Raw genomic sequence first — 26,742 nt, 5'->3', positions numbered from 1 at the left:
ATAACTCATATGTTTAATTTCTGGCATATTACTGTCTGTGCTTAATATTTCTTATGAACTACACCCATCCTATTTGTTTTCCTGTCTTCTATAGCAGATTGAATATTCTCAGCCTTACAGAAAATCCCCATCACAGAATGCCATTAGCTGAGCCATCTAATTTGATTAGTGTCATAATCACCAAATCTATTCTTTCTATTCCCCACTGTTTCCCCTGACAATAAAGGAGAATTTGCATAATTTAAGGACATTAAGAGACACTGGGGGTAGTTCAGGTGGGCTGAAAGCACAGGCTGTTGAGAAATTGATAAACTTGAGTCAACAGATACAAGTGACCGATTTAAGTGGAGTTCACAGGAGAGAAAGGTAACAAGGGTAAGTCTCCAGTTTCTGTATCTATTATATGTATTATTTACTAGAAGCATAAAACAGAAGAATAAATTAAGGAGTAGACTGAGGGGGATGAGGGGGGCAATACATTTTTTTTTTTTAAACAAACTGAAGGCTTGTGGCAACCTCACGTAGAGAAAATCTCCTGGCACCATTTTTCCGAGAGCATTTGCTGACTCGATGTCTCTCGTGTCACCATGTCACCTTTTGGTGATTCTTATAACTTTTCAAAATTTTCATTATCGTATTTGTTACAGTGATCTGTGATCAGTGATTCTGACTCACTAAAAGCTCCAATGGTGGTCAGCATTTTGTAGCAATAAAGTATGTTTTAATTAAGGTATACACATTGCATTTTTTAGACATAATGCTACTGTACACTTAATAGACTATAGTATAGCATAAACATAATTTTTGTATGTACAAGGAGATCAAAAATTCATTTTATTGACTTTATTGTGATATTTGCTTTATTGCAATATTTGCTTTATTTAAATGATCTGGAACTGAAGCCACAGTGTCTCAGAGGTATTCCTGTAATGTATGCAAATTCAATTTTGGAATTATGCTCCAAGGGAGATGGTGAGTTGGTAATTAGTTAAATATTAATGTGAAACTTAGAAGACCAATCTGTTGAGTATATACAGTGAGAATATTTCTACATATAGATGATATTATATATCATGAAATTTAATGATAGCATCTAGGAAAAGAATGCAGAAGGGAAGAGAAACCCAATGAATCATATTATAAGCATATATACTACATATTTATACTATACTATATGCAGGTCCCATTTTTAGTTTTTTATTGTGTCAACATAGCTAAGCTAGAGTTAAGTTTCTCAGAATTTCCTTCCATGCAAATTTTCAGTTAGCTTCCTGCACATGGGATATTTTTCATGAAATTTGGAAGCAGCAGCTATGTTCTTTTTAAACACAGAAGGTCAGCAAAGGACCCAACCACCTTCCAGCTCAGGAACGCTACCACTCACATGCTTGGCTAGCGAAAAGAGTCAGGTCCAGCCAGAATTTCTCCCTCAGCTTTTGCAACTCCTGGGTCATACCGATATGAACCACTTTTCTCTGTATTATTTTGTTGTGGTGGTGGTGGTGGTGGTGGTGATGGGAATACTACTGTAGCATCAAGAAAAGAGGAGCAAGGGGCATCGGGGTAGCTCATTTGGTTGAGCATCTGACTTTGGCTCAGGTCATGATCTCACCACTTGCGAGTTTGAGCCCCGCTTCAGGCTCTGTGCTAACAGCTCAAAGCCTGGAGCCTGCTTCGGATTCTCTGCCTCCCTCTTTCTCCCCTTCTCCCATTCACACTCTGTCTCTCTCTCTCTCAAAAATAAATAAACATTAAAAAATTTAAAAAAAAAGAGAGAGAGAGGAGCAAAATAAACTTAACAGGCTACAGAGGACAGCACCAGGCATGATACTCTATGATACTGGGGCTGGAATTCTACAAATTCCAGTTTACTTTGGTCAGCCTACCTCCCATTAGGTTCTGCCAATAAGGAGCGAAGAAAGAGGTAAGAAAACATAAGGACAAGAGAAGAATTTACCTGTTTCTTGATTCCTGTCAGCAGTGACCCTTCCCTTAGTTTCAGGTTAGGGATTGTCCCATTACTCCCAGAACCTGCCTCATCACACCCCCTGAAGGCAGTTGGTGGGGTCCTTTCTGCAAAGGTCTCGATTCTGCCTCGTGGGACTCCCATGTCCAGGCTTTCACACACCAATGGCTACCCCACCAAGTCCCTCGTCAGATGTCCACATCCTGATTTGGCAGCATTTTGGTTTTGATAACTTCGGCGCCTCCGTCAACACCCCTCAGTCTTAGAGCTGACTGGTAGATGCTTCCTGCAGATGCCACCTTCGTGGTCCCTTGGTATCCCGTTTCCTCGTTTTCAGACTTTGAACACTGTACTTAAAAATCTCTATGTTAAGTGTAATCTCTTTATCCATGTGGAGTTAATTCTTTTGTCTTGCGTGGACCCTGTCTGACAAATACTGTCTCTCAAAACATGTGACTGCATGGTGGAAGAGTACCCAGTAGTTGGGAAAAAATTATGAAAGAAAATTTCTTGGAGCAGCTGGTACCTGAGCTGAATCTTCAGTGAGAAAATGTTTATAAGAATGTTTTACCAAGTTCTTAGCATAAATAAAAACATTCAGATGAATATTTCTTCTCATGTTTGCTCATATTGCCACTGTTATTGCTGTTTTTGTTCAGTATTATTATTATCATTATTATTAACACTACTATTACGAGGAATAATCAGGGTTTAGACAGTTGCGAGTGTTTTGGACGTGGGGTATGTGGTCGATCCAGGAAGGAAAAATGAGTGCACATAAAGGCACGTAGAACGTGTACAGGTACATGGCGCCTGACACGGCTCAGGTAGTTCAGTGGAAATGGGCTTCTGGATGGAAAGGTTGAGGGGAATAAGGACACAACAGAGTTTGTGAACTGTGAGAACATGTGTGCGTCCTGTCCTGCAGAAGATAAGGAAACAGCAAGCTGATGACTGACACTCCTTTCTGAGCAGTGTCTCTCCAATGGAGGTCTGCTTACTTTTTGGAAGACTCATGTGGATTTATGTTGACCAGGGATGAGTCTATGCACTATTTCAGATGACAGGTACAGGTCATTTGACGAGAATTGATGAGAGGGTATGGGGAGAACAGAATGGATTTGGTGATGAGGAGGTAGAATTGGCAGCATTGGTGATTGATTTGGTATCGAAGGAGAAGCAGAAGGCAATTAACATGCAAAGTGAGGTTCTGGCAAGGACAAGTGTGTGCTTGGAAATGCCAGCCGTCGACACAATGGTTCTACAAAGGGGAACAGGGCTGGACTAACATTCTTAGTTCACTGTAAAACATGGCATGTGTTTTGGTCCGTTTGGGCTGCTTGAGTAAAATAGCACAGCCTGGGTGGCTTCTAAACAGCAGAAATCTACTTGGAAGTCTGAGATCGGGATGCCGGCACATTCAGGTGGAGCCCCAACAGAAGTCTCCTTGAGTCTTCAGGTGTGGGAAGGGGCCGGGGAGCTCTCTGGAGCCCCTTTTATAAGGCACTAATCCCATTCATGAGGGCCCCACCCCCTGACCTTAAACACCTCCCAAGGACCTTCTCATACCATCACACTGGGCATTAAGATTTCAACATATGGGGGCACCTCGGTGGCTCTGTCAGTTAAGCGTCCAACTCCTGATTTTGGCTCAGGTCATGATCTCAGGGTGGTGAGATTGAGTCCTGTATTGAGCTCTGCACTGACAGCATGCAGCCTGCTTGGAATTCTCTCACTCCCTCTGTCTCTGCAACTCTCTCTCAGTAAACAAACAAACAAACAAACAAACAAACAAACATTCTTTAAAGAAGATTCCAACATATGAATGTTGTAGGGACACAAATATTCAGACATAGCAGTGTGTTTTAGATATCTATTTACATAAGCTCCGTGTATGTAGTAAATACTTCTTTTTCACCGTGACATTCTCAACAGCTCCTATTAAATCAGGCAGAGAACAATCATACAGACACTGTTTATGGAAGGTAAGATGTTTGATTGTGAAGGAAGGAATGCATTATGAATTTTTACCACACAAATAATAGATGTTCCCAAAGAAGAATCTAGAAAAAAAGGACTAGGTTTGATAAAATATGAAAAAAACTAATCCCCAATTAAACCAAAACCTAAGTTTTGTATCACCGAGAAAAAAGGTTGTATTGCGAAGCCATTTGGAAAAACATACTGTATATTTTATCGCCGTAGGTCCACATCATGATGATTTTAGATGGATTCATTCATCTAGTTGAAACTTGAATGTCTGCTCTGCACCAGGCACGGCTCTAAATTCTGTGAATACTGTCACAAAGGAAACAGAGTCACCACCCTCACGGTGCTTATATTCTCATGGAGTGAGATGAACATATAAATAGTAGACAAATTACGTAGTGTGTCATAAGTAATCAGTACTGTGGAAAAATCAAGAAGGGTGAGGATGTTGGGAGTATCAGGGGCAGGGGAAGGCTGGCTGGGTCATTTAGACAAGTGAGGACACTGATAAGGTCTTAATTTAGTGGAAACCCCAGGAAGGGCAGTAGTAAGTCATGCAGTTATGGGGTGCAAGGGGCGATTGGTTTAGGCAAAGGGGTTAGCAGATTCTGAGATAAGAATGTGCCTGTCAGGTGAGAGGCACAGTCCCGGCTGGGCTGGAAGCCAGAGAGGTGGCCCAGTTAGTGGTTCCTGTGAGTCTCTGCAAGACCCCCCATAGACCTGGTGGACAAGAGGAAGCACCAGTTAACATTTAACTTGTTTGCAGTGACCTATAAGCGTGGGATGAGATGCTTAGCTGGTTTAGAAAGCAAACAAACATCAGAATAATTTTGATTTTGGGCCTGAGAAATTAACAAGAGAGAGTACACATCATGCTGGTGCAGATATAGGAAAATGAGCCATCGTGCATTCAGCTCAGGGGGAGTGCACATTCAGACAATTTTTTGAGCTCTACCCTACATAGAAAATTTGAATTTTAATGCTTTTGACCCTGTCATTTTAGTTCTGAGAGTTTATTCCAATAGTATTATCAGAGAGCAACTTAGAGATATATTTAGGAGGAAACTTTTATTATAAAATTGCATAAGATAACACATTTGGAAATTACTGAACTTAGTAAAATACATTCTCATCCATCCATTAAATTCAATATTAGGCAGGGGCGCCTGGGTGGCTCAGTCAGTTGGGCGTCCAACTTCGGCTCAGGTCATGTTCTCACGGTTTGTGGTTTGAGCCCCGCGTCGGGCTCTGTGCTGACAGCTCAGAGCCTGGAGCCTGCTTCGGATTCTGTGTCTCCCTCTCTCTGGCCCTCCCCCACTCACACTGTCTCACTCCCTCTCTCAAAAATAAACATTAAAAAAATTTTTTTTTAATTCAGTATTAGGCAGCCATCAAATGTGGAAGCAATCTCTGGCAGAGACAGTCAAAGGGACCCAATATCTGCTTTCCCCCATTTCTTAATAGAAACTCCCAGGGTTTTTTTTGCTAGGAATTTGACACATGGAATAAATACTTCATTTCTCAACTTCTGTGCAGCTGTGAGTTACTTTGGACCCAGTGGTGGTTCTTGGTTTATAGGAAGAGAAGACTTCCTGAAAGGGAGGGGTCCTGTGTCTGCTGGTTCTTCCTCTTTCTTGCTGACTAGGCTGCACTTTTGTTGACCTTAAGAGCTGTAGCTCCAACAGCTGGAGATGTGACCTTTAGAATATCAGGGGCTGAGTGTAAAGGGACAGGAAGGAGACTCTACCCAGCCCCCAGTCAGCCCTTGATCGCCTTCCCCCACCCTCTTAAGCTTAGGCTATGTATATTACTGATGCTTCACATCTCCCTTTAATCCTAGATGGTAATTTTGAATCAACACAAGTGCAGGTCCTAGAGTATCTTACACAGTTAGCTTTCTAAATTCATCTGTGAGTTTGTGTATGTAGAGAGAGAGGAAGTAAGACCACAGGATGGAAGAGAGAGAACATAAATCATTTCATGGAACTTGATTTTCACTTCCCTCTTTGTCACTTTCAGTTCTAAAGGGATATTTTTACATAATCTCCATGTCCTCAAGATTCAAACAAAATAAAGTTTTTTTTGTTTTTTTGTTTTTTTTTTTTTACTGATTATACACATTGGCTTTCATCTATAGTTTGAAAGTTAATGAGTATACAGATGCAGATATGTATGGGTACTTTTTTTTAAAAAATCAACATTTTGATAATAAAAACATACTACTAAGAAATAAATTCACACTGGCCTTTGTATATGTTTTTAGGAGAACTCATAAGTGAACTCAGGGACAAAGATTTTTCACATTCTAGGAATCAAAAAAAAAAATACTACTTGTAGTTCATTAAAAAATATTATCAAAATATCCTATGGCCAAGTTAGAAATGAGTCAAAATAAATGAGAATTCAGTCTATAATGTAAATGTCCCAAGTCAAATGTTAGTAATAGTCTTCCAAATGGAGAGTACGTGAATGATCCTTTATAACAGAGAAGAGTTTATCCCGAGAATATGATCTTTGCCTAATACCAGGACACCTATTAATGTAATCACTTAGTCATTAAATATTTTTTAAATGTTTTTCTATACTTAAACTTTGTTTTGCAATGAAAATGTTTTACCCTTACAATAACGTGAGAAAACAAACATAATTTTTTAAAAATGTAGTAAGTACTAACTCAGCAACAATATGACATTGATTTTCACTTGGCCTTGGTTGAAGGTGGGCATTTGGGAAGTTTCGTATAAAAATAGTCACGAGCAGACATTGCCCTTTTAAAGTAGTAGATTCGTCGAGTACATAATGGCCCAGTTTCCCTGGAAAAGTAGAGAGAAGGAAACATAAGGAAAGGGGTTATAGGAGGTAAGGTATAAACAGAACTGATGCCTACCATGAGTTGTGCCTTCACAAAAGGGCTATGGGCCCGTCACCCCCAGAAGGGGAGGTCCGCACTAGGGTCTCATTGCCTCGGTGCACACCCAGCAGCCTCCAGCTGACACTGTGGTACAGGCAGTCCTCATCACAAACACAGGAGGAATGAAACTCAGCCAAACTGACTTCTCTGGGAGGACGCCTCACGCCAGCTGTACATGAACATCCAGTTTTTTTGTGCAAGCTTCGGATCTAAATATCTTCCACTCACTAGGTAGGTCCTTGAGAGACATTAAGACTGGAGGGAAACATTAGACTTATAATTTCTTATAATTTCATATGAAACCAGGGTTTTCCCAAGGGTCATTAAGAACATGGGGACGATGGGAATGCAAGCTGGTGCAGCCACTCTGGAAAACAGTATGGAGGTTCCTCAAAAAATTAAAAATAGAACTACCCTATGACCCAGCAATTGCGCTACTAGGCATTTATCCAAGGGATACAGGTGTGCTGTTTCGAAGGGACACGTGCACCCCCATGTTTATAGTAGCACTGTCGACAATAGCCAAAGTATGGAAAGAGCCCAGATGTCCATCGGTGGATGAATGGATAAAGAAGATGTGGTGTATATGTATACAATGGAGTATTACTTGGCAATCAAAAAGCATGAAATCTTGCCATTTGCAACTACATGGGATGGAACTGGAGGGTATTATGCTAAGTGACATTGGTCAGTCTGAGAAAGACAAATATCATATGACTTCACTCATATGAGGACTTTAAGAGACAAAACAGATGAACAGAAGGGAAAGGAAGCAAAAATAATATAAAAACAGAGAGGGGGACAAAGCATAAGAGACTCTTAAATATGATGAACAAACAGAGGGTTACCAGAGGGGGTGTGGGAGGGGGGATGGGCTAAATGGGTAAGGGGGCATTAAGGAATCTACTCTTGAAATCATGGTTGCACTATATGCTAACTAATTTGGATGCAAATTAAAAAAAATTAAGAATTTTGTTGAAAAAAAAAAGAACATGGGGACAGGACAGTACTAGGCAGCTACACCCTGTCACTGTCCTCCATTATGTCTGTATTTGACACACAGGCTCTGAGCAGGGAGCTCCCAAGTCCACTTCTTGGAAGCATTTACCTGAGATGCTGTGTATGAGTTTTAATTCCCAGGGAAGAGGTAGAAATATCGTGTCATGGAGAGTCTCTCAATCGTGGGCATCTGGGTAATTATATTTGGAGTCTCGAATGAATATTGAACCTAAGGCAGGAAAGAAAATCTTTAGATACTTCCTAAAAGGGAAATCTGGACTTGTCTCTCAGGAGTCACAGAATTTGTGGTATGTTTTAAGGCTGTGGCCAGGGGGGTATACACAGAAGAAACGTTTAGCTTTTCCTTGGCTATAGTACATCCATGCATGATAGAGTATCCTCAAGCATTTTCTGAATAAACAAGGCCATCAGAATCAGAGAAACTCACACTGGTTCCGTGCAATATTTCCCCAAAACCTCCTCTTTAAACAAACGTGGAGTACAGGAAGGAATGCCAAGATGGCCTAAGAGCTTTCAGGATTCCCCACCCACCTACCCACCAAAAAAAATTGAGAATGGTTGCACAGTCATGACATGGAAAAAAACAGAAGACCTGTACCTTTCGGAAAATCTCCTCCAAATGATGACAACAAGAATACATTCTGAAGTAGCGGATAAGATGGGAAATGAAGACAGAGCCATCTGTGTTCAGTCTCCAGGAAACGTTATCTGCAAATAAAAGGTATTAAAATACTGGGAGATGTGGCCTTTGTGTTGTGTGTGGAAGACTCTTAGAGTCAGAGCTTTTGGGCATAGTTTGATTTTAGTGCTTTGGAGGAGAGAGAAAGGCAAAGCTGGGACCTCCAGTGTCCCCAGGAGGCGCAGAGAAAACCAGCATAGACTCTCAGTCATCAACCCTGTTCATGCTCTTAGAGCCAAAGTTACCTGCCTCGGACTGCAAGTAGTGGAAAAGAAACTAATTCCTGTCGTGCCATTATGGACCTCCTCTTCGTCTGTTCTGTTTTCTCCTGTAATATTTTGCTCGTTTTTTATTGTGAACATCTCTTGAGCTACCACTTTTCGTGACCATTGCAATGTGATCAAATCTCTCCCATCGTCAAAAAGCTAATAGTCTAATGGTCACTTTATCTGCAGCTACCTTCCTGTTCCTTCCTCCTTTTAATGGTTGCATTCCTCAGGTTTGTCTCTCCCCACCGTCTTCACATCCTCAAGCCCTAGCCTGCTCACCCGTCTGCTGTCTCCCCCACCACCCTGACTTTACCAAGTCACTTTCCCCAAGGCCATCCATGGCCTCCACGTCATTTAATCTCATGGTCACTCGCTGGGTTTCACCTGATCTCTCTCATTCAAATCAGAAACTGGCCATAAGTCCAGTGGAGGCTTTCTTGGTCACACTGACCACACATACATACCCTTACTTTTCTTTCTTTGCCCTGATAGGAAACTTCCTGAGCCCAACTTGCAAATACTCTGCCTCCCAGCTTGACCTCTGCCATCCACAAGCCTCAGCTTTGGGATCTCGTCTCCATCTGTTCTCTGCTCCTGTATAATTTCATCCATTTTTAGACTATGAGATATAATTCTCAGCCACCACCTCCCGAATCCTGGTGCCATTCTCTTTTCTGAGGTACACAGCTTTGTAACTCTCTCTGTTTCATCTGGAAATATGCCAAAGGCATCTCACACTTTCTGGCAGGATTCCCGTTTTAATGAACACGCCATGACCATCCCTTGAGTCCTCTGTGTCATCCCTTCTTACTCACCTGCCACATCCTCCCAACACTGGGTCCTAGACATTTTATACACTAATTCCTTCTGGATTCAACAGCTGTGTCTTCCCGAGACTGCCGTTAACAGCTGTGGCCAGTAACCCTGCAGTAGCGTTTTAACCCGCCTCCTGTATTTCCTGCTGTACTGTAATCCATTCCCCACAGAATCCCCGGAGTAGTTATATAAAAATGATAATCTTGGGGCGCCTGGGTGGCTCAGTCGGTTAAGCATCTGACTTCGGCTCAGGTCACGATCTCACCGTTCATGAGTTCAAGCCCGGCATCGGGTTCTGTGCTGACAGCTCAGAGCCTGGAGCCTGTTTCGGATTCTGTGTCTCTCTCACTCTCTGTCCCTGCCTCACTCGTGCTCTGTCTCTCTCTGTCTCAGAAATAAATAAACATTAAAAAAAATTTTTTTTAAATTAAAAAAAAATAAATAAAAATGATAATCTTACCATTTCATTGCTTAAGTTTCACCAAAACTTCCTATTACTATTAGTATAAAGTAATATTAGTAATAAAGTATGTAAACAGAAAAGATCAAATCCTTCCCGAACCTATGAGGCCCCAAATCTCATGACCCCTCCTGACCTCTCCAACCTCCCTCTCAGCACTGAGCCCCATCTCTGTGCTCCAGATATACTGGCCCAGTTTTCCAGGCTCCTTTCTTTCCCAGGTCCTCTGTGCTTTTTCTGTCTGGAATGTTCCTCGCTTACCCTTGACATAGTTAACTCCTTCATCTTTCAACACGTTTTTCCTCAAAGCACCTAGCACAGTCAAGAGACAGTCAGTATCTACTTGTGAGACGTGGGTGTATATTTTCCCCTGAGTTAACCTCTGCCTCTCTGCTCCGACCATATGCTCCATGAGGTTCAGTAAGCACATCTGCTTCACTTGTGGATCCTACACCCTGTGCTCACTCCACCTTAGCGGGTCGTTACGTGTGCAAAAATGAAAGCAAGAACTTTACATGTTAGACCGCATTTCCTTAAGTAAGTTAAAGAGTCTCTTAGATACATACCAGCCCATATATGCCTTCTTAACTTCCTTTAATTGCCAAAAGTATAGAGCTCTTCTTTCAAATAAAGTTTTATTTAAACTCCAGTATGTAAAACAAAGAGAAGTATGACTGTTCCAGGTACCGAGTGGGTGTTCCCTGCATAGCCTTTTCCTGTCAGACGACACTCAGAGGGTCCTCCAGTCCCTTGCTGCTCATGTGTGGCCATGGGCGGACAGCACTAGCCTCACCACAGGGTGTTTTGAAAGGCACCATCTCGCCACCCCCCCAGACCCACTGAATCAGAACCCTGCCTGTAATATCGTTCCAAAGGGATGTCTGTGCACGTCACAGTTTGTAATCACTGCAGTAGAGGACTTATAACTGTGGCTTTGTAAACAAGATTCTTGAAAGTGCCCTGGTTCTCTAAATCACCCCAATGTCGTGGGTGACTGTTAAATAGATTTTCTGCAGGTTTGACCATGATCAGCTCGGTATATCTTGTGTTTCTATCTCCTACTTTGTCTTTGCTGCCAAAGGAGGATTTTCAGTCTTGGCTGCATGATGCTGAAGTCAGGCATTTGAATATTAACTAATTTTTTTAGATTAGAGTCAAATAATAATGTAAGAGGTTCTGGAATGTGTGAAGAAAGTACTACAGTTTTACTGATTACCTGTTTAATTGCTAGCAGGTGATGAGGTAGACCAAATCATGTGCCATTGCTGTCTGAACAAACAAAAACAACTCTGATTTATAGTTAGACTATTGTAACACTGGATCCTCATAAAACTCCGGTTTATTTTGAATGTTTCCTCCAAAATGAAGACTTCTAGCTTTCTAGTTATAAAAACCTCCATATTTTAAATCTATTCTCTGCCTAAAATCTATCATGAAGGAAGAGATGTTTTTCAATCAGCAATCACATAGGATCACAGCCAGGCCTGTGATCTGGAAACTAACAGGAGATCGAGAAGCTTCTCTCTGAAGTCACTTACGTGGAGTCGAAGATTTGAAAGCGATGAAGTCCTTCTCCACATGGGTCTTTTGTACGGCATCACTGAAGATGTACGGTGCTGAGGGCTGGTGTTCCGGCCATGCACAGGCTTCTCCCACATCTGTCACCCAGACGGCCCCGTTGCCTTCTGGGAGAGACACCCTTGTCTTACAAAAGATGTTACAGACACAGACACACAAAATGTCTCTTAACCCTTATACCTTTACTTCAATACATTTCCATCTGGAATTTATTAAAAATGCCAGTATCTTCCTGATAGAAAAACTGCCTCACTGACTGGGAACTACACAGAGGCCACTTAAGTTTAGTAGAACCTAGTCCCAGATGATCGGGACACGTGCTGTTATTCTAGCGTTCTTAACACTTGTTCAACAACGATATGGGCTTCGTATCTTTCTGGAGCAGGCCAAAGTGCCGTTCTACAGCGTGGTTTCTCTGCCTCAGCCCTGGGAAGGCGAAGGCTGGACACCAGGCTAATCACAGAAAAAAGTGGATGGCCACCCCCTGCGTCCCCCAGCTCCAACTCACTGCCTCGGCAGGCCTGCATGATGATGACCTTCGGTTTGTCTTTTAGGTTCCTACAGTTGCGGTTGTTGAAAATCTGGAAGATGGTGTCGTCTTGAAGGATATCTGGCTCTTCCTCCCTGTGCTTTGTCCCACAGATCCCGTCCAGGATGCCGTGTGACATCAACACCAGGAACGTGCTGTCTGAGAAGCGGTGCTCTGGGCGGGCGGCAAAGTGCTTCAGCTCGACCTTCATTTCCTGAAAGAGTTTCCACACTTACCACCTGGGAGCTGTCCGTGTCTACTTTGTGCTCACACGGTACATGGACTTTACACACACACACTCAAGAGGGAGATAGAGACAGCAGAAATGGAGTGATCAGACGATTTGGACAGAGTGGAATTGTACGAGAAATTATGTTCTGACATACAGCCAGAAAGCTGGATGTATGGAATGGAAAAGCAGGGTTTTTTCATACAGCGTGTAGCCCGGTGGTGTTCAGTAGATCCTTAGACTGAGGGAGATGCTAGGAGGTGGAGTACAGGGAGGGACACGTGAGGTGATGGGTCTCCTGCCAAAGGCTTTGCTTTTCACAACCGTGTTACAGGCTGCAATTGCCCTGAGTTTTCATTAAACAAAGAGTGAGACAGAGACAGAGACAGAGACGGAGGGACTGTTTCCACTGATGTAGAGACATGAACAGATTCCTTGCTAGGTTTAAAATGGTTTGTCTAAAGCCTCCCGTGGTATTTTTTTTGGACGAAGCCAGAATCACAACTTCTGTGTATGTATATGTACAAAACTTGTTTTGTTTTGTTTTTTAACCGCCTACTTGGCTTCACATTCACACACATGATACTGAAATTATAAAGGCCTCAGAGTCGTGTCTCACATAGACTATCAAGTGATGGGTGTCTCCAAAACTGAGAGCATTAGCAAGAGCCAGCCTGTTTAGTGAACTACTGCCATCTAGGTCTTGGCCTTCAGAGTGTACGTTGGGAGAGGCTGGGGTGCAGGATGCCCGTTCTAGAGAAATGCAGTTTCTGTAACATGCGCTCCGTTCTGACAGCTGCCAAGGAAGAAGTCCAGGAAGGAGATGAAAGGAGGGACACTCATCCCAACTCATCCCACTCTCTGGGGCCATTACCTGAGCGGTGAGATTTTCCTTTATAACCACTGAATATCCAAAGTTCTCCAGCAGATCTCGCATCCCCGAAATGTCCTTTTCACAGCCTACTCGCTCAGAAAGATAATCGAATGTTCTATTGCAAATGATGAGAGCCAGGCGCATTCGGCTCTTCTTCTCCATCACTGGATAGATCTGCAGTTAACCGACACAGAGTGAGTTGCACCCAGCCTCCCCACTTTTGCCTCCAAATCCTATGCAAAATAAGCCCTTACAATTATAGATTGGATGGCTGGAGGACTTGGGGATGGAACTAGGGATTCATGAACAAGGCACCAGACTAAAAACGTGTAGTAGTTCTGAGTACACACTCCGGAAACCTTGCTTTGGTTCACTGGTGGTGAGGAGTTTAAAGTATGTTTGAGGATGGGATGAAACAGACAGGAAACCTGATGTAAGGGCCCCTTAATTAGATAACATGATTGAATAGCATCCTATGCCTTTGGGGCTGATCCTAAGGCATCTGTAGCAAGAACTGAAATTTCCAGTGAGTTCCATGTTGTTTGAGTGGACAACCTTGTGTGCCCCTATTCCAAAGTATATTACCTCATGTGCCATTATTGTCTTTGGTTCCTTAAAATGGATACAAGGACAAAGCTTCAGCACATTGATTTGGGAAGCCTGGGTTACCTGAAAAACTACAAGAGAAAAAATTACTCATTAAGGAGTAGCACCCACTGTCTAGCAGTCATGAGGATCTTTTCACCGGGCTCTCATTCTTAGCAAATGCTCACCGCCATCCCTTCAAAAGGCTTAATGAAACAACAACAAAAAAATCATTTTGTATTACAAATGACAAAAAGAGAAATCTTCAGTACTACCATCTTTCTTTCTGCTTCTTACTGACCCCACGGACAACTTTTGTTTTTGTCAGTGGTCATGGCATTGAGCAACCTTTCAATCCCCGTGCATTAGTCTCACGCAGACACAGTACCTAAGATTTGGAAGGAAGCCTAATGTTCATGTGGCCTGGTCAAGTGATTATTCAGTTATTTAACTCCACTAAAATATCCGTACTGTGCACATTATTACCACCAGTGCAGTGTCTCCACTAACAGAGACACTGCGGAATTCTAAAGCATTTTGACCAATTCTGAGGATCCTGAAGTGTGAGCTTTCTAAGCACTGGTGTATATAGTTCCTGCATTGGAACCATCGAGACAAATGTCTCCTTCCTTTTCCCGTGAAAGCTCACTAATACTTCTACGGCTTCTCTCCTTGTGTTTCGATCACTTTATGTAAATGTGCCCCTAAAAACTATGAACATAATTGCTCTTAATTGTGCATGCTGTATGGTAGGCTTCATTAGGACAGGGAAGATGTGTTTAATCTCTGTATTTCCTATGCCTAGAATGATTATCTGGCACAGATGAAAAGCCTACAACCACTTATTAATGAGTAGTTACCTTCCAATACTTGAAAATAGCTACCAGGCATCTTTCCCTTTTCTTGTTGTAGTTTTCCCGTAGGGAAACAAGCCTTCCGGTCCTTCCAGTATTGCTGGGTAAGAACAGTTTCATCTTCTGAACCAACAGGTCTGTTCGTTTTCCCACACGTCTGCCCACCTGCTGTCCTTCCCCTCCTGTGACAAAGGACGGCACATTCTTCCTCCTGGCTGAGGGTGGAGACTGTACTTATGTTCCCGCTCCATTTCCTCTCCCTGCGAGAATTGTACTCGGGTGTTTCCTCGTCCCCGTCTTCTGCATCATCTGTACCCCTTCTTGCCTCTGCTGTGCTCTCCCTGCTGGCGTATCACATGCCTTGATATCCCTTTATCTGTTACGCACTCTGCCCCTGCACTTGGTGTCCCATCCAGCTATTGTGTTTCGCCGCTCTGCTTCTCAGTACAATTCGTTAAAGGTGGCATCTCTTTTCACTATTTTCATCTCTCATTCTCTTTTCTTCACGCGGTAGACACTGACTGTCATTTTCAACACTTAAATGCTTGAGATTGAGGTCACCACTGGCCATCTGTTGCTTCTTGAGCATTCAAACGTGGTCGAGCACACCTTCGTCCTTGAGTAGGGTTCTCCAGGCTTCAGAGGCTCTGTGTGCGGTAACCGTCCTCTCTCAAGCTGGATGCCCTTCGCCGGCCTTGCGCTTCCTCCACGCCTCCCAGAGTTGGGTCTTTCTACATTGAACCCTCTAAGATGTTCTGTCAGCATCTCTCTCCAGGTGGCCTCTTCCAGACATGTCATCCTAAATACTGTCTACATGCTGCTGAATCCTGAGATTTACTCCCGTGCCTGGTCCCCCTGTGAACAACGCGGCTGAATCTACCTGTGTATTCAACACGTACCCTTGGATGTGATCCAGGCAACAAAGTAAATGTGTAGAGAGAAGGACTCCTGATATTCGCCCACTCCTACAAATAGGTTTTTCCTCAGATTTCTCTCTACTACAAGTTTTTTGCTATCTCAGTTCCTCACACCCTTCACCTAGTTGCCTACCCAAAACACAGAATCATCCTTGGTTTGTCCTCTTCCTTATTTAGCCCACAGCCAGTCCAGCATAGTTTTTGTTGACTCTCCATCCCAGAGAGCTCCAGATTTGACTACCTGACATCTTCCCTACCATGACACCAGCCGAAAGCTATGATCTCTTCACTGAAACGTTTGAACACATTTGACCTTTCTGATGCTATGCCAGTTTATCACTCCTCCACCTAAAAACTTCTAAGGGCCTTTCTATTGCAAATACAATCCCGATACTTTCCCACTCTCTAAAAGGCTCTAAATAGTATGGTAGCTCCAAGCTGAGACCGTAACAGCTCCTTCTACCACGTCCCTCCTAATCTCCTACTCTCCCATCAGATTGATCTTGGGACACGGCAAGACCATTTCTGACTGAGAGCTCTTGGGATTGTTTCCTCCTTCCCTGCAAGGCCTTGGCCTCAGAGTATGACACATCCCATCCCAAGTGGTCACATTGTCCTGAATATCACATCAGATGAGTTCTCATAGCTCTTCATCCTGGCCCACATGCCTCGCCTCTTTTCTCTTGTCCATCCCCTGAATTATGCTTGTATTTTGGTCATTCTTACTATATAAATACCTTCACTGCACTGTAAACTCCATAAAAGCAGGATCTTTATTTATCTCGCTTCCTGCTATAAACACAGTGATTAGAACAGCATACATAGGTTTTTAGTAATATATGCATATATACATATGGATATATGAATAGATAAGACAGTGAATAAAGATGGCAAAATGTTTATGCCTTTGTAAGCTTGTCCAGAACTCCTGAAAACATGCTAATCCAAACACAACAGCGCTATCACTCCTTCCTAGACGCTATGATTCTCGGATGTGGTTCAGTAAGTCATCAGTTTCTTTAGTGATCACACGGTATATGTGACCAGTCTTGTTGTGCTTTTCTTAACGTGTTTCTTTTCCCTTTTTTATTTTATTTTTTACATTTTATTTATTTTTGAGAGAGAGAGAGAGAACAAATGGGGAAGAGGCAGAGAGACAGGAAGACACAGAATCCGAAGAAGGCTCCAGGCTCTGAGCCATCACTACAGAGCCCGATGTGGGGCTCGAACCCACAAACTGTGAGATCATGACCTGAGCCAAAGTAGGACACTTAACCGACTGAGCCACCCAGGGGCCCCTTAGCGTGTTTTTCTTAACCACATCCTTGTTCTATTTGCAGTTGTTAGTTGATCTCTCTTTGATGCTTTATTTATCTTTATAGATGTTATTAATCAATCTCATTTAAAAATAGGAGTCTCAGAAAAGTTGAGGTAATTCCACCGGGGAACGTGGTTAGTCAGGGTCAATGATGGGCTCAGTGCAGAGATGGCTTGTGTTTTATTCCAGCTCTCTTTCTGTTGCCCAGTAGGGGCCTCTCTGTCTGCCTCAGCTCATCTAGTGTCACCACGTGTCCATGATGCTGCCTGTCCTAGGAGAACCCATGCCTACGACCCCCAGCCTTCTTCCCCAATTCATGATCTTCACTTTCACTTCCAGATTCTCAGAAGATGGAGAGCAGGGATGTAAGTGTTGACCTTGCTTGTGACCTGGGGGTTGTGAGGAAGTCAGAAAAAACCCAGAGTTTCTGGGGCACCTGGGTGGCTCAGTTGGTTGAGCGTCCAACTTCGGCTCAGGTCATGATCTTGCAGTTTGTGGGTTTGAGCCCTGCGTTGGTTCTTTGCTGACAGCTCAGAGCCTGGAGCCTGCTTCTGATTCTGTGCCTCCCTCTCTCTCTGCCCCTCCCCAACTCATGCTCTGTCTGTCTCGGTCTCAAAAGTAAATAAACATTAAAAAATTTTTTTTAAATAAATAAATAACCCAGAGTTTCGGGAACCGATCCCAGTGGTCTTTCCCCTGTGACTTAGGGCCTCTGTAATGTAGGGCCTTATCCTGAGTGAGCTTTGAAGGTTTCCAAGAGCCATTTGGTTTGGTGGCTTCCACTATAGGGAGAGCCAATGCCTGGGCTGACAGCATTTTTCTTTTTCTTCACTTTGTTCACATTTACTTCAGATTCCAAAGTGGAATGAAGAAGAAGTTAAATATCAATGCTCTTCTCTGTAGATTATTTGCAGAGATGGTAACTGAAAATTCAGGTTTCCTAGCTCTTTACTGCAGGGCCTGAGGACACCTCTAGAGGTCTGAAGGTTTTCATTGTGTGAGATTTGAAGGCACTTACCTGTTGAGGAGGAAAATGATTTGATTTTGCCAGATTCATCCCTCTCATTTTCATCAAGAATTTCTGAAATAATCGAAAAGAAGATTTGTTAGCAGACCTAAGTTTCTAGAACCTCCATACTTGAAACTCTTTCCCTTGCGATCACAAGTAAATGACTCTGTTCAGCATGGGCCTTCCCTATGAAGCATGGGAATTTGGCTCATTTGCTAAGCTCCAGCTTTGCTTCTTAAGGCCTGTGACTTTATGCCAAGTGAAGGAGGAGGCAGAGGTTCCATGAAACAACGAAGGGCTCATTATGCTCCTGCTCATGTGATTTCAGGAATAATCAAATTCTTTAATCACAGTTTTCTGCAATAGCATTTTTCGTTCTGAGGAAGGAAAGTGCACATCTTTGAGTAACGACAGAATAATCCCAGAAGGATGTTGCAGGCTTTGAGAATATACTCATGTGTATATTATACTGTAGAGAGGGACAGCAAACTGTGGCCTGCAGGCCAAACTCCATCCACACCAGTGTTGGCCAATAAAGCTTTATTGGAACATACTCACACTCACTTTGTACTTATTGTCTGTTGCTAATTTTATGCCACAGCATCAGATTGGAGTTACTGTGACAGAGAACGTTTGGTCGTAAATGCTTAAAATGGTGACGCTTGACCCTTCATAGGAAAAGTGTGCCTCCCATGCTTCAAAGACATATTGATGCGCCACGGCCCCTTACGTTCCCTCTGTACTCCTTCAACAAGGATGGATCTAGGTGCTCAGAGATTTATTCCTTGGGCTAAGCCACACGTGAGCAGACGATGTTGGATTTTTTGTTTTTATTGAACATTTCACATCTGGGAATAGGTCTCAAGTCCACAGCGTATGGCCAGTGTCCCACAGACTGGCTAAAGGCTGTCCCAGAATTTCCTAGAGCCCGAGCACCATTTACGCATTGAACAGATGTTCACTCAGCACCTATTATGTGTCAGGGCTGGTTTCCAGGAGCTCGGGCTACCTTCTGGACGAAGCCGACACAGATCTATGCCTCATGGAGTTTATGTGTTAGCTGGGGAGACGCGGCACAGTGACTGAGAGAGGTTATGGGATGATTGAAGGTGACAGATGCTGAAGAGAAAAGAAAAGGTGCAGCAGTATAAAGTGATTGCAGATGCTGGCAGAGGGTCTGGGGCAGACCGGGACATTTTACAGTCTTAAGTACGATAGGCAGAGAGGGGACTAGACATGTGGATAGTTGATTCTCCACTTGCAAATAGAAAATAAGAACACAGAGACCGCATAAGGAGAGCAGATACCAATGAGTTACCTGTCCTTTGACTTCAGATACTCACTTATAGTCGCCTCGCTTTTGGAACTGAAGAAATGGTTCTTTAGCATTTTGCCCACCATTTGAGTTTTCTCAGTGAGATCACCAACCAGGCCTTCAGTCTTATCCACAATGACATTCACTGTTTCCCCTAGTGTTTGTATCTCTCGTTCTTTTAACACCTTCTTTTCCTTCAAGTCCTCAAAAAAGGTACCAAGCATGCCATGGGCAATCCCCTTTTTGTCATTGATCAGATCTTGGGGTGATTTCTTGTCTGTGAGAACAATAAGATTTTAAGTATGGAAAGGACTTTGGATGTCTGATTCTAGGCCCATGGGTCTCAAATTTTTAAATGCAAAAGTATCTGAGAGCTTGTTAAGCAGAGCTCCTGGAGCTCATTCCTAGAAATCTGATTTGGTAGATCAAGGTGGAGTTTATTATTTTTATTTCTATGTTTTTGTCAACTCTCTGTCCAAAGGTGCTCCAGATTTGACCATGTGACAACTTCCCTACTATGGCAACACCAGCCGAAAGCTATGATCTCTTAATTAAAACATTTGAACACATTTGACCTTTCTAATGCTATGCTGGTTTATCACTCCTCCACCTAAAAACTTCTAAGGGCCTTTCTATTGCAAATACAATCCCGATACTTTCCCACTCTCTAAAAGGCTCTAAATAATATGGTAGCTCCAAGCTGAGACCGTAACAGCTCCTTCTACCACGTCCCTCCTAATCTCCTACTCTCCCATCAGATTGATCTTGGGACATGGTAAGACCATTTCTGACTGAGAGCTCTTGGGATTTTTTCCTCCTTCCCTGCAAAGCCTTGGCCTCAGAGTATGGCACATCCCGTCCCAACTGGTCACATTGTCCCAAATATCACGTCAGATGAGTTCTCATAGCTCTTCATCCTGGCCCACATGCCTTGCCTCTTTTCTCTTGTCCATCCCCTGAATTACGCTTGTATTTTGGTCATTCTTACTATATAAATACCTTCACTGCACTGTAAACTCCATAAAAGCAGGATCTTTATTTATCTCGCTTCCTGCTATAAACACAGTGATTATAACAGTATATGTAGGTTTTCAGCTAATACATGCATATATACGTACGGATATATGAATAGATAAGACAGTGAATAAAGATGGCAAAATGTTTATGCTTTTGTAATCGTGTCCAGAACTTCTGAAAACATGCTAATCCAAACACAACAGCGCTATCACTCCTTTCTAGACACTATGATTCTCGGATGTGGTTCAGTAAGTCATCAGTTTCTTTAGTGATCACACGGTATGTGTGACAGGTCCTGTTGTGCTTTTCTCAACGTGTCTTTCTTAACCACTTCCTTCTTCTGTTTGTGCAGTTGTTAGTTGATCTCTCTTTGATGTTTTATGCATCTTTATAGATGTTATTAATCTCCTTTAAAAATGTGAGACTCAGGGGGGCGCCTGGGTGGCTCAGTCGGTTAAGCGTCCGACTTCAGCTCAGGTCACGATCTCACAGTCCGTGAGTTCGAGCCCCGCGTCGGGCTCTGGGCTGATGGCTCAGAGCCTGGAGCCTGCTTCTGATTCTGTGTCTCCCTCTCTCTCTGCCCCTCCCCCGTTCATGCTCTGTCTCTGTTTCAAAAATAAATAAACGTTAAAAAAATTTTTTTTTTTTTAAAAATGTGAGACTCAGAAAAAAAAAATGAGTCTCAGAAAAGTTAAGATAATTCTACCAGGGAACGTGGTTAGTCAGGGGCAATGATGGGCTCAGTGCAGAGATGGCTTGTGTTTTATTCCAGTTCTCTTTCTGTTGCCCAGTAGGGGCCTCTCTGTCTGCCTCAGCTCATCTAGCGTCACCACATGTCCATGACGCTGCCTGTCCTAGGAGAACCTATGCCTATGACCCCCAGTTCTCCCCCAGTTCATGATCTTCACCTTCACTTCCAGATTCTCAGAAGATGGAGAGCAGGGATGTAAGTGTTGACCTTGCTTGTGACCGGGGGGAAAGTGAGGAAGTTAGCAATAACCCAGAGTTTCTGAACCTATCTCAGTGGTCTTTCCCCTGTACTGTAGGGCCTTACCCTCAGTGAGGTTTGAGGGTTCACGTGAGCCAGCAGGTTTGGTATCTTCTACTATCGGGGGATCCATTTCCTGGGATGACTCAGCATTTTCCTCTTCTTCACTTTCTTCATATTCTTCACTTTCTTCACTTTCATCTTCATATTCTGCAGTAGAATGAATGAGAAGTTAAATATCCTTGCTCTTCTCTGTAGATTATTTGCAGAGACGGTAACTGAAAACTCAAGTTTCCTAGCTCTTTACTGCAGGGCCTGAGGACACCTCTGGAAGTTTTTGTCATCGCATGAGATTTGAGGGCACTTACCTGTCGAAGAGGAATATGACCCGCTGTTGTCAGAGTCATAATTCTCAATTTCATCAAGAATTTCTGAAATAATCGAAAAGAAGATTTATTAGCAGACCTAAGTTTCTAGAACCTCCATAACTTGAAACTCTTTCCCTCGTGATCACAAGTAAATGACTCTGTTCAGCATGGGCCTTCCCTATGAAGCATGGGAATTTGGCTCATTTCCTGAGCTCCAGCTTTGCTTCTTAAGGCCTGTGACTTTATGCCAAGTGAAGGAGGAGGCAGAGGTTCCATGAAACAACGAAGGGCTCATTATGCTCCTGCTCATGTGATTTCAGGAATAATCAAATTCTTTAATCACAGTTTTCTGCAATAGCATTTTTCGTTCTGAGGAAGGAAAGTGCACATCTCTGTAAAGTTAGTCTTTGAGTAACGACAGAATAATCCCAGAAGGATGTTGCAGGCTTTGAGAATATACTCATGTGTATATTATACTGTAGAGAGGGACAGCAAACTGTGGCCTGCAGGCCAAACTCCATCCACACCAGTGTTGGCCAATAAAGCTTTATTGGAACATACTCACGCTCACTTTGTACTTATTGTCTGTTGCTAATTTTATGCCACAGCATCAGATTGGAGTTACTGTGACAGAGAACGTTTGGTCGTAAATGCTTAAAATGGTGACGCTTGACCCTTCATAGGAAAAGTGTGCCTCCCATGCTTCAAAGACATATTGATGCGCCACGGCCCCTTACGTTCCCTCTGTACTCCTTTAACAAGGATGGATCTAGGTGCTTAGAGATTTATTCCTTGGGCTAAGCCACACGTGAGCAGACGATGTTGGATTTTTTGTTTTTATTGAACATTTCACATCTGGGAATAGGTCTCGAGTCCACAGCGTATGGCCAGTGTCCCACAGACTGGCTAAAGGCTGTCCCAGAATTTCCTAGAGCCCGAGCACCATTTACGCATTGAACAGACGTTCACCCAGCACCTATTATGTGTCAGGGCTGGTTTCCAGGAGCTCGGGCTACCTTCTGGACGAAGCCGACACAGATCTATGCCTCATGGAGTTTATGTGTTAGCTGGGGAGACGCGGCACAGTGACTGAGAGAGGTTATGGGATGATTGAAGGTGACAGATGCTGAAGAGAAAAGAAAAGGTGCAGCAGTATAAAGTGATTGCAGATGCTGGCAGAGGGTCTGGGGCAGACCGGGACATTTTACAGTCTTAAGTACGATAGGCAGAGAGGGGACTAGTCATGTGGATAGTTGATTCTCCACTTGCAAATAGAAATAACACAGAGACCACATAAGGAGCGCAGATAACCAATGAGTTACCCGTCCCTTGACCCGAGATACTCACCTAAAGCCAGCTCGCCTTTGGGACCGAAGATACTTTTCACTAACATTTTTCCTACTATTTCCGATTTCTCATTGAGATCATCAATCAGGCCTTCAGTCTTATCCACGATGAGGTCCACTCTTTTCCCTAATGCACGTAACTCTTGCTTTGTTAACGCCTTCTTTCCCTTCAAGTCCTCAATAAAGTCGTTCACCCTATTGCCGGCCATCCCCGTTTTATCGTAGGGCCGGACCTTGGGGTAATGTCTTGTCTGTGAGAACAATAGGGTTTTAGGTATGGACAGACTTTAGATATTGGATTCTAGGCCCATGGGTCTCAAATTTTAACATGCAAAAGAATCTGGGAGCTCGGTAAATAGAACTTCCTCATTCCCAGAAATCTGATCTCAGTGATCAGGGTGGAGTGTGTTATTTTCATTTCTCCCAATGTCTCAGATCATGGCAAATCTCCTTGCCCAACGACCACACTTAGAGTAGCACCAGTCGCCTTCAAGATTCTGCTCTTTTACAGGTGGAGAAAGTGAGGCTCACAGAGAGAAAGCAGCCTCACTAACTAGCTTGGTGATGGCTGACTCAGTTCTATCTCGGTGTCACCTATGATCTCTTTACTTCCTGTCACTTTTATCACTACTCGTTTAAAAACCTGCCATCATCAATAGTGTACCAGTAAAGCACGGACATATTAGCATCTGTGAAAGGACCCCTGTTTGTGTTCCGAGGAAGGGCTGCAGGGCGACTCTGGCCTCAGAGACTGAGAGAACACAGTGTGGCTGGTTTGGTCCCTGCTGTTCATGAGAGGTCACACGGGGAGCAGAAGCATGGAGGAAATGAAATGCCCCATGGACAGCCCCTCACCCTGCTGAGGACACTCGTAAAACGGGTAAGAACTCTCAGTGTGAGTTCACAGAAAGGGCTAAAATCATAGCAAAGTGTTAAGAAGATAGCTCCAGATTTTTTACATCTCCTTCCTTTTCCTAGAAGGTCTAACTTCTTGCCTAAAATACTTTGTCTGCTCGCGTACTTGCCACCGTGCCCTGAGCCCCTATCCCTTATGTCCCCAGAGTATCTCGCGAGTCCCCCTTGTCTCCCCCACTCCTCCTCCTCCTGTAATTCCCTCAAACACGGCCATAAACGATGGAAAACTGGAGCCACTCACCGGCTATTGCTGCTGAGGCTCTCTGGGCAGGAAAAGGAGTGAAAATGAAAGCAGCCTTCTATCTTTGCTCTTAGTGGATTGGCTGCTATTACCTAAATCTAAACGGGAAACTACAGCTTTTCAGGTTTCTTTGTCTTTGCAAAGAAAGAATTTGACTCGTCTTCTGATCTATACCTTATTTCCTTTGAAAAACAGGAGGCAAAACCTGGCTTTTCTTTCTTCTGTCTCACAGTTGCTGTGTTCTGTTTTGCAGTGTATTTTTGACACAGTTAATAAGTCAAATAGACCCTCGTTTGTCTCGGTGCCATCTGTCAGCCACCCAGTGGCAGAGAGGCCTCACTGGACGGAGGTCTGCTCAACCCCTGAATGACGTGTGAGTTTGCAAGGCTTAACTGGAGCTGGAAAGTGACAAACAGAGGTACTCCCTGTCACTATTTTTAAAAACCCAGATAAGCGATCTTTTTTCTTCTCTTGTTCCTCATCTGCCCGCTTGTCAGTTCTGGGGAAAATGTGTATATTTCTCTTGGTTGACTCTTTTACTTAAAATTAGAGTTTTTTTTTTTTAACATGGGTTCACAATTGCAATTAAGTAACACAGTTTTATGAAATGAAATAAGATCATCCACCCAAATAGTCTCACACTACAAAGTAACCCCAGTATATGCTTAGCTTGCATCATTGACAGTTTTGTTCCTGTGCTTGTAAAAAGCACTCAGTACAATACTGATTTTGTTGATGGCCTGCATCTCCAGTCTCTTTGAACCGTTTGCTCTGACTGGGAGCTCACCTACGACTTGATCTTGCCATCATCATGCAGTAAATGGACACTGCAATTCTCTGTGCCTGGGTCTTCAGAGGCATGGCACTCTTCCCCCTCTTGGACACCTGGGCTGGATTGCTAGAAGATGACAGACGTCACGTGGAGAAGAGCCCAGTGGCCCCGGGCAGGCCACCGGAGACCAGCTTCAGGCTTCCAAAGCCAGACGTTTTACAAATACATAAACGATCCCAGAAATGTCAGTAGGTTCCCTTCTGTGTGCCGGTGATCTCAGACAAATGGAGAATCCCAGAGACGAGAAGGACCACATGGGTGACTGACCCACTGAGTTTTGGGACAGTTTGTTATTCCCCAATAAATAAACACATTTACCTCTAACTTTTCCCTCATCTCGTCAGCCATTTGGTTTTTTACAGTTTCACAACGTATGACAGATATTTATAAGAATCAACACATTAGGAACTGTCTCAGTTTTTTGATGTTAGAAGCATTTCCTAGAGATATTTGCTCCTCTTCCGGAAACCCTTCATTCATTTGCCTTCCAGATCACAAGCCTGTCTTCGTTCTCCCATGACGTCACTGGCTGCTTTTCTTGGTGAACTTGGCCAGTGACTTCCCATCTCAGGGCCTCTGCTCTGTCTGTCCTCCTTCACTCAGCAGCCTCAGGCAGCAGCTTGGTTTTTGGTACCGTTTATACATAGGAGGACAGCACAAAAGTTTCCCCTCCAGCCCATGCCTGCCCCCTGAATGCCGGGCTCATATAGCTGGTATCCAATGGGCATCTATTTCACTGCCTACTAGATGTCTCAGTGCCCCCAAACCTACCCCCTGTTAGAATGTTTTCCATTTTATTCTTCTAGTGTCCAAGAGTAGAACATTTAAGTCCTACACTCTTTGTCTCATTTTCTCCAATTCTGTCGGCTTTACCTTCAGAACGCAAGGATTGCCCTCTGCATCTGTCATCCAGATCTGGACTGCTCTCAACTCTGAATTTTTGCCATAGCCTTCCAAGTCCTCTTTCTGGGTCTACCTTGGCCTCATCCTTCCCATTCTCATCTCCACCCGGGAGCCAGACTGATCTCGATAAAATGTGACTCTGACCATTTAATTCATTCATCCACTCAACACTGTCTACAGTTTTCTATCTTAGAGTAAAAGTGGAAGGTCTTTCATAGCAATGGCACGTTATATAGTCTGGACATGGTGAATTCCTTGATCTCATGTCCTAACTTTCCACCACTCCTCTTTGTCTGTGGATTTCCAGCCATCATCTCCTTGCTCCTGCTCAAACACATCAAGCATGTTCCCTGTCTCAGCCCATTTCTCCTCGCTTTTCCCTCTGTCTGGAATGTTCTTCCTTCCTTCCCATGATGGGCTCCCTCTCTACATCACGTCTACTCTGCTGATAAACTGTGTATTTATTTAGTTTCTATATATTCTCTCCCTGTTCCCTGTTAAAGTACAAGCTCCATAAGGAGAGGAACTTTGTTTTGTTCTCCAGTGCCAAATGCCTGCCATATAGTCATTATTGGATATTTGTAGTTTCACTGAGTGAGTGGATATTTTACTGATTTTGTGCATTTTAAAAAGTCCTGCCCTTGGTTTATACACCTTGTTTTTTTTAATCATCTTTGAATTCACTTTTTAGTTTCATTTTTTAAAATTAATTTCTAGTTAGTTAACATACAGTGCAGTATTGGTTTCAGGTGGAGAAGTCAGTGATTCATCAACATACAGCACCCAGTGCTCATCACAAGTGCCCTCCTTTTTT

General features: G+C 43.3%; 1 protein-coding gene and 1 long non-coding RNA gene across 6 annotated transcripts in view; one reads left to right on the top strand and one right to left on the bottom strand.

The window, feature by feature from the left end:
- The window catches only part of LOC132660785 (uncharacterized), a 493,076-nt gene that overhangs the window by 287,955 nt on the left and 178,379 nt on the right, over window positions 1–26,742 (top strand). The window contains exon 4 of one of the 3 annotated variants that reach the window (XR_009601889.3): window positions 4,172–4,274. The exons of the other annotated variants lie outside the window; for them this stretch is intronic. This is a non-coding gene — a long non-coding RNA (uncharacterized LOC132660785). Of the gene's footprint in view, window positions 1–4,171; window positions 4,275–26,742 lie in introns of those variants that run through there. 3 annotated transcript variants of the gene reach the window in all.
- Window positions 6,032–24,951, bottom strand: LOC132660784 (caspase-12-like). 3 transcript variants are annotated; one of them, XM_078432674.2, is made up of 13 exons: window positions 24,194–24,951; window positions 23,039–23,288; window positions 21,692–21,754; window positions 21,390–21,533; window positions 19,347–19,595; window positions 18,013–18,075; window positions 13,906–13,997; window positions 13,321–13,494; window positions 12,197–12,431; window positions 11,649–11,795; window positions 8,485–8,594; window positions 7,975–8,094; window positions 6,032–7,121 (listed from the first exon to the last, which is right to left on the bottom strand). In XM_078432674.2, exons 2-12 carry the CDS (start codon window positions 23,244–23,246, stop codon window positions 7,996–7,998), a joined length of 1,584 nt encoding a protein of 527 aa, XP_078288800.2. In that variant the 5' UTR covers window positions 23,247–23,288; window positions 24,194–24,951; the 3' UTR covers window positions 6,032–7,121; window positions 7,975–7,995. The 3 variants fall into 3 exon arrangements, with proteins under 3 accessions (XP_078288800.2, XP_078288799.2, XP_078288801.2); XM_078432673.2 differs by having other exon boundaries at window positions 6,032–6,768; window positions 24,194–24,798; XM_078432675.2 differs by lacking the exon at window positions 23,039–23,288 and having other exon boundaries at window positions 6,032–6,768.

The sequence above is a fragment of the Panthera onca genome, chromosome D1, assembly GCF_046562875.1.
Source record: "Panthera onca isolate mPanOnc1 chromosome D1, mPanOnc1 haplotype 2, whole genome shotgun sequence".
In the NCBI taxonomy this organism is placed as follows: Eukaryota; Metazoa; Chordata; class Mammalia; order Carnivora; family Felidae; genus Panthera; species Panthera onca.
Note: the sequence above shows the minus strand (reverse complement) of the source record. Positions and strands in the feature narration are given on the sequence as shown.

Coding starts and splice junctions, on each gene's coding strand:
- LOC132660784 (XM_078432674.2), bottom strand. CDS start 23,246: ATGGCCGGCAATAGGGTGAACGACTTTATTGAGGACTTGAAGGGAAAG. Junction 21,534..21,691: donor GTCATATTCCTCTTCGACAG/GTAAGTGCCCTC, acceptor ATTCTACTGCAG/AATATGAAGATGAAAGTGAA. Junction 19,596..21,389: donor ACCCTCAAACCTCACTGAGG/GTAAGGCCCTAC, acceptor TTGTTCTCACAG/ACAAGAAATCACCCCAAGAT.